The sequence below is a fragment of the Alligator sinensis genome, unplaced genomic scaffold (assembly GCF_000455745.1).
Source record: "Alligator sinensis unplaced genomic scaffold, ASM45574v1 scaffold701_1, whole genome shotgun sequence".
Classification (NCBI taxonomy): domain Eukaryota; kingdom Metazoa; phylum Chordata; order Crocodylia; family Alligatoridae; genus Alligator; species Alligator sinensis.
The window spans coordinates 2,108,359-2,116,202 of record NW_005841915.1 but is presented as its reverse complement, the minus strand read 5'-3'; the positions used below and the strand labels follow the sequence as shown (position 1 = coordinate 2,116,202).

General features: G+C 43.5%; 1 protein-coding gene across 1 annotated transcript in view; it reads right to left on the bottom strand.

Moving 5' to 3' along the window:
- Positions 1-1,916: 1,916 nt before the first annotated feature.
- The window catches only part of LOC102383685, a 13,138-nt gene continuing 7,210 nt past the window's right edge, over positions 1,917-7,844 (bottom strand). The window contains exons 4-9 of the mRNA XM_006018871.2: positions 7,477-7,710; positions 6,330-6,483; positions 4,594-4,703; positions 3,734-3,847; positions 2,716-2,865; positions 1,917-2,076 (exon numbers count right to left, since the gene is read on the bottom strand). Of these exons, the coding sequence (XP_006018933.2) occupies positions 1,942-2,076; positions 2,716-2,865; positions 3,734-3,847; positions 4,594-4,703; positions 6,330-6,483; positions 7,477-7,710 (897 nt within the window). The 3' untranslated portion in view covers positions 1,917-1,941. The remainder of the gene's footprint in view (positions 2,077-2,715; positions 2,866-3,733; positions 3,848-4,593; positions 4,704-6,329; positions 6,484-7,476; positions 7,711-7,844) is intronic.

Here is a 7,844-nt window from a genome sequence, read left to right as displayed (position 1 = left end):
AGGGAAGGACCGGGGGCCCCTACAGCTCAGGGGCTGCTCTGCCCACTGGCAGATCACCCCCCAGCTGCAGGCAGGCTCTGGCTCTAATAACAACCAAAAAGGATCGCTGTCAAGTGACAGAAAAATTGAAACAGTGGGTTTCAGTTAAAAACCTACTGTTTCATTTTAGGGGGCATAGAATAAAACCCTGAGGACTAAACCCTTGTCACATGTACAAGCACCCTGCAGCAACAGGGCAACGAGGCTGATCAGCAGGCACCTGCAAGCAGCCCAGGCAGTCTGCTGATCGTAAGGGGGCAGGGCCCTGGGAGGATATAGGCTGGCAGCCTAGTCTCTTCCTTGCAGCTGCAAGGGAAGAAGCTCCTGCCCAGGAGAGCTACCTGGGAGCACTAGGCCAACTGTTATGCTGCTTGTGGGGACAGCCAGGCTCAGGGAGCTCATAAGGAGCCCAGGGCTGGAAGGTGTGCCAGCTGGCAGATGAGGGAAGTTTTCTCTCTTAAGGGGTAGAGGCCTGCTTCCCCTTTATGCCTTTGTTGTAGCCCAGGGCTTAGGTTTATGTTGTATTTACACTGGGGGTTTGGGTTGGGACTCCCAGCCCCCACTTAACCATTGTGATCAAGGAATGGGGGGCTGGGAGACCCAGCACCAGCCCCATGACAATAGAGCTGGCACTGGGAGATAAGCTCTTAGGATGGCCCAGCAACAGCCCTGCTCCCAGCAACGACCCAGTGACCACAGAGCTGGTGCTGGCAAATAAAGGTCTCCCATCCCAAGTCTCATAACTGTGGAGCTCAGGCTGGGAGATAAGGATGGTTGCAGAGTGGTGCTGGGAGCTCTCTGCTGGCAGGGGCTGGGATGCCTGTTCCCTGCTCAATTCCTCACTCTTGGAGCTGAGCAGGGAACAGGCTCTCTAGCCTGTGCCTCAGCTATCTCCATCCTCACAGAGCTGAGTAGGGAACAGGCTCCCCAGCCTCCATCTCACAATCACAGAGCTGCGGCTGGGAACTGTCCTGGTCAGTGGCAGATCCTAGCTCCATGCCCCAATTGGTGATTGAGGCATGGGGCTTGGGAGCTAGCTGCAGGGGTAGGGTAGATCCCAGCCCCATGCCCCATCTGACTATGGGGCAGCTAGCAGCAAGCTAGCTGCCCCACAGGTGGATCAGGCCAGAGAGCTGGGATCCGCCCCTCCCACAGCTCTTTCCAAGTCCTGTGCCCCTGATCGGGGAGCCAGTGCCAGGAGCTTCCTGCTTCTGGGGCACACTGTCCCCACCTGGGAAGCAGGTAGTCCCCAGGGGCATGATGTAATGTCCCAGTCCTGGCCAGGAGATAGCTGTCTCCTGGCGTGGTTCCCTGCCAGCCCCTGGGCTAGCACCCAAGGGGAGCCTAGAGCTCCCCCTGGTGAAACCAGGGGTCCATTGCAGAGCCCCAGGGGGGAGGGACATTTTGCTGCCATTAGCAGCAAATCTGCTCCCACTTCCCTGCATGTGTAGATGCCTGCCTGGGAGCATTTACTCATGAGTAGTTCACTCATAAGTAAACTAATCCCAGATCAAATGCATGTGTAGGCATGCCCAGTTTCAGTCAACAGGCGGTGAACTGAGTATAACTTGTATGCAGAGGGCATGGTCTCTATAAATAGATAATGTGTGTATGATTAACTTTCATTGCTTTGATGTGAAACAAAAGAGGATGAAATGTATGAATTAATAAATGGTACACAGCAAATGTAGTACTTAGATAAGTACTTCATGAATGTTTAAGTAACTAAATAATAATTTGGTCCTGGAAATCTAAAAGGATCAGTAAATATGAACTTAAAATAACTTTGTAATAATATTACAGAGTTTTTCTAAAAGCTTTACTGCAAACAGCAATAAAAATACCAGCAAGTGCTACAAACAACAAGACAAATGAGTAAGAAAGTATTATTGTTTGGGGCTGTTATGGTAGGTTAATTGCCTGATCCTCCCTAAACCTTGGAATCTTCTTGAACTCCTCCTGTTTCTTCCAGAAGAGCTGGGCTAGAATATGGTCTGCGGTGGCATGGAAATAGTCATCCATATCAAGTGTCTGAAGCTGTGGAAAAACCGGCATTTTAACCAGTAATAGGTATTATTAGATTGATGCTTTTATCCTGTATTTATTTTACCATATATAGTAGTATATAATATTCTATAGTATATATTATAAAATATATATTTTATACTTTATTTATCCTATATCAACACACATGGGGCGCATTGACACAGGTCACTATGGCAATGTTACTGCACTGTGATTTAGTACCAAAAGGAAGTACTAAATCATGGCACAGTAACAGCCTGTACTGCCCTGTATGCACAGCACATGGTTATTTTTAGCAGCTACTTCGCTGTAGCAGCACGCTATACCAGGGGAGCACATCAGTATGGTGAAGTAGCTGCAGGTCATGTGTAGGCACCTGTGGATGCTATATCACTGTAGCACATTGCTATGGCAACATAGCATCACATGTAGACAAGCCCAGAGAATACCTGATTTCTTTCTGTCCTACAATATATATCTTTTTTTATGGCGCCTCACCTTAGAAGAGCCCTTCATACTAGATAATCTTACCTCTGTATACCTGAGACATTAACCTTGCAATTAGCAGTAGCATAAAAGGAGATTATATCCAATTAAAGCTACTTCATCCCTCCACCTGTTTATCTGACAAGTACTACTGTAAATGCTCACCTGGTTGCCTGTACTGAAGGCTAGAACCAAAACCAAGTCCTCATCACAAATGCTTTTGATATAATGTTGAGTTCCAAGAGGGAAAAATACAACATCTCCAACACCAATGTCGAAGTTTGTGGTAACTTCAGATGAAACAATAATGCCCACCTAGGCAAGAGATGCAGCAATTACTTCTTGCTAAAAAACTGAAAACTGTATAATAAGGAATAAATTAAGAATTATGGCTCCCATTATGCAGTGAGAGCTACTAGTGCAGACCTAACAGTTATTATTCACTGGCTAATGTTCAACTGTCCACACTGGAGAAAAGTAGACATTTCCATATCTTTACCTTGGTAGGAAAATGTTAACATTATGCTTTTTGAAAATAGGTGGGATGCTTAAAATGCACCTTTAAGCCTTAGTGTTTTTTGGGGAGAATTGGGATACCTGCTGGCTTTGACTGGGCTACTTTCACAAACTCCTTTATCACCTACCATTGCCTTAGCTCCCTTTGTAGTTCTTATCTGCTTCATTTTAAAAAGCGTTTGCAGTGATTATCTGCTTGTATCTTCTTTTGTCTACATGTTGTTAGTGGGGCTCAAACCTCTGGGTAAAATGTGGTCACAAAAGCTGGACAAAAGTGAAAACAACTCCATTTTTCCTAACTAAAATCTAGTAGAAGAAATGTAAAAATTACTTCAAAGCTTATTTTCACTGTTTTTCCCTTGTTCCTTAGCAGTGCAGAGTTGATAGTCCCTTTTGTATTTTGTTTTCCCTGTTTCCAAGACAGTAAGAGCTCCCACTTCAACTAGGTTCACATTTCCTGCTTGTCAGTTAGGTTGGTGCAACATTATTTTGACTTGAGCTTTCTACCAGTGTAACAGAGAACAGATTTTAACTCTAAAAGGCAAAAGATGAGCTTTGCAGCTTTAGAATATTAACAGGAATCAGAATTTTTTCTGAAAACAATCCCAGAAGGCCTACCACAGACAAAATTCCTATTAGTTTACTCCAGAGTAGTTCAATAAGTTACCTTTCCACAGCCACTAATGACATAGCCCATCTCATTAGCATTGAAGTGAAAATGAGGCTGACGTAGTCCATTGCTATATATCCTGAGAGTTCCTATGGTAAGGGTATTTTCATGCTGAAAGCCAAAAGAATACAAGCATTAGCAAAAATGCATATGTGCAATTTCTTGGTTGTAATGTACTCTGTTTTAGTTGTAGCCATGTTAGTCTAAGACATAGGCAGACAAGGTTCCTCAAAGGGAATGTACAAAACACTTTTCGTAGACGAGCCTATGAACTTCACTTCATATATCTACTGGATAGATCATGGACTCAATACAGACATTGGATTTATGACACATTACAACCTGCCTGACATCTGATTCAGCAGGTACCTGCCAGACCTGAACTTTAACATTTTTCTTTCCCCACCTTTCTCCCCTCTCTCTCCCCTCCTTTTCTACCCATTGTCTTCCTAATTTCCAACTAGTTACTTTTTTCACAGACAGCCTCTTTTCCACTTTGGAAAACAACTACAGTAGAGTCTCCCTTACTTACCTTTGGCTTCCCCCCACCTCATCTTCCCCCCTCCCTTCTCTTTTCTACCTTTTGTTTTCTAATTTCTACCTATTTACATTCTCACTGATGTCTTGTCACACTTTTAGCTTCTTCCATTCCTTGGAGTCTCAGAACAGCAGAGACTCCCAATGCCTGAAGAAGGGTGATAGCACCCAAAAGCTGGCAAAGAACTTTTTTCCAACTACTCAGTTGGTCTAAAAGATATCACATCTACACAAAGAACATTGTCTGCCAATGTACTCTGTGTGAGTTCAGACATTACCACATGCTTCAGCAGCTATGGTAGTCTATTGAAAATACAGACCTTATTCAGTGACTCACTGAAAATTTGCTCAGTGCTATTTAGACCAGATCCATTTGTGCGATAACGAGCCCACTGGATTATTCCTCCTGGAAAACGATATTCTGCTGATGCTGAATCAAAGACAGTTAAATAAGCATTAATGACAGAAAACATTCTCATTTATTATCAGTAATCGATTTCCACAAGATTTGCTTTTAGCTCATGTCCTTGTTCATATGCCAGCCAACAAGATGGGGCAGCACTAGGATTTATTTGAATTTGGGATCTCCAGCACTACTAACATGAGGTTATACCACCTGAGCCAGAAATATAACTCTTTTAGCTTATTAATGACCATCTTTTGTGAACCTGTCACCAGAGGGATTCAATAATTCCCACTGAAGAGGTCAGCATTCCGACACAACTAAACAGGAACTGTACAAACAATAAAAGATCTTAAATCAGCATTTTTCTTAACTTCAATCTAAGATTAGTAACTTAAAAATGTATTGAAGGATATTCATTGCTGACTGCTGTTAGGTAGGTAGTCAAAAGGAATGGAGGGCACTTAACCTTTCCAAAGAAAAGCTCAGTACCCTGCAGAATTGGATCTGATGTCTGTGTGAATTTCAAACAATTTTGCATAAAGTGGATCAGTCTCCAGGCGTTGGAGCTGCTAAAGTAATGCTACAAACACATTCCATATTCTAACAAACAAATCAGTCTTCCTGCCATTATTTTCTTTGCATATGTGTTCAAATCAGACAGGTCCTTCTTCATAAACCTTGCGTTTAAAATGCCTGTAGCATTCTGCCTTAGACACACAAAATATTCCCAAGAAGTGTTAGGCATGTCTCTGACCCATTTGGACATCTCTGTTCCCACAGTGGTCTTCTCTCAGTCGCATAACTGAAGGAGGGGGCAACTGGGGCAGTAGGACAAGGCATTTCATCTGTGCAAAAATAGCTGTGACTACAGCGGTGCATGAGCCAGAGCTGCCCCAGGTGCAGAGCTGCACATCTGGATGCCTCCTTCATTATCTGGAACTCAAAGCAAAACTACCACCTGTTAAGGGCTCCCTGGACTTTCCTGTTTTCTACCAGTCTCTTGAAAGGGACAGATGGCTGAGGCATTTGGCTTTGATTAACAGAGCTAACCTTAGGGGGGTGCAGGGCCTAGGGCAAATCAGCCTGTGCAGAGCCCCTTTAACACTACACAGAGCCATGGTACCCCCACAAAGGGGGTGGGGAGTGGTCTCCTTGCTTCTTCTGCAGCACAGGGCTGAGCCACCAACTCCAGGTGGGCCCTGCGGGAGGGGCTGCAGGGCCCCCCTAAAGTGCAGGGGTGGGGGCGGTCACCCTGATTTGCCATACGCTAGGGATGGCTCGGTTGACTAGTTTCCACTGCAGTAAGGAAACAACACCAACAGAACAGAGCCCTGAGTTTGGGGAGTTTCTGCCTTGTCTTATGCTCAGGTTTAAGTTGGTGCCCTATTGCTTACTAATCAGTCTTTCCAGCGTGTAAATCAAAAAGCACTCATTGACATCAAAGGCATAAAACAGATTATGTGAGAGAAGAAGAAGGCCCTATGTCTTTAGAGAGAGATACTTTTGGGCTTTATTTATGAAAAAAGAAGAAAAAAAAAGTGCTGGTTCCTGTTTAATTTTGTCCTTGATTCTTATTGTTTCTCTCCCCAGTTGTTTTAGCCAAAGCTGTGACTTTTAGCTCTTCCACTCTGTAAGGTCTTAGCTCTGTACCTTTGAGGTTGTAGAAGTACCGCCACACAAGCTTGTCTGGAGACTGCACATAGCTGGCATTCTGAATCAGTTCCATTAAGTTCGGTGGTAGGTTAATGGCCTGGTCTTCTGTCTGTTTCTTGAACGATCTAATAAAACTAATTCCACCTTCCGGCTAAAATATGTGCAATAAATATATATTAGCAAATGTACAATGAAGACTGGGAAAGATACAGAGGTTTGGTCAGGTAATGTGCTCCTAAGCATTAAGACCTACTGGGCACATCTACACATGCATTAACGTGCTTTTCCTAATGCACATTAAATTTAGTATCTCCAAAGTCAGGTACTAAATAAATACGCATTAGGCTGCCCTAATGTGGAGTACCAAAAGTGCATGCTTTTTAAGTGAAGCCTAATGCGCAGTAGCCCATTTTACTGGATATTAGCATAATTGCACTGCTTTTTATGTAACTCTTTACTGCGCAGTAAAATAGGTTACTGCACATTAAAGCTTATGTGTAGATATTCCCACTAATGTTTAATTTGGTACAGGAAATTGGATTTTTCTCCCATGCATCCTCTCCCATATATCTTCTAGCCCTATATGCAAATGGCCTTAACAGTATACTTTGCTAAAAATTTGCTTTTAAGACCCTAGAGAGATTTGGAACCAAAATAAACCTTGTCTCCCACCTGGTGCCACAAGGTGCACCCTGAAAGAAAAGATTGCCCCATCCCTATGCAAGAAGCAGATTTCAACCATGACAACCTGTGGATCCAGTGGAAGCTATGTGCTTATATGCTGGAGTCAGTCTTTGCCCTACTTCTCCCATTCAATCTAGAGACATTCAGATAAGGTTAGAATTGTCAGTGGCTTCCTCTGGCCCCATTTAAAGGAATGTCACAGTACTCAGGGGCATTATGGAACATAATTGCTTCCACATTGCATTAACTAATCTGATATCTCTTATGCACCAGAACTGGCTTGTTTACTGCAGACACATGGAGGGTCCTCCACATGTCTAGGGAGGAGGCATGCACATCCCCTCTTGCAGGGCACAAAAGATCAAAATGTAGAGGGAATTTTCTACAAAAAAATTCAGGCTCAGGGGAATGATTTCATTGATTATTAATAAGCCTGAAGAGCTAGCTGTGCTGCACAGACCTTTAATGACCTTGCTGCTATGTCTTCTGGTGTAGAGAAAAATACATCATCAACATCCAGAGTTTGAAGTTCTTCATGTGTTGTAAAAAACAGCAAGAACAAGCAGTCATCTTCTCCCACATTTTTTATCCAGTGCAATGTATTTTTTGGGAAGAAAATCACTTGTCCAGCTGTAACATTGTATGTGGTTACTGTACTGGCATCAGCATCAACAACACCAATCCAGGCAGTACCCTGAAATATAGATGGAGCAAGAGAACTTAGTGAAAGAAATGATCATGGTTGCAGTCAGCTCATAAATCATATTCACCGCTACACAAATCTTTTTCTAGGGTGGTTTATGCAGAAATGACCTTATCTTCAGCAGG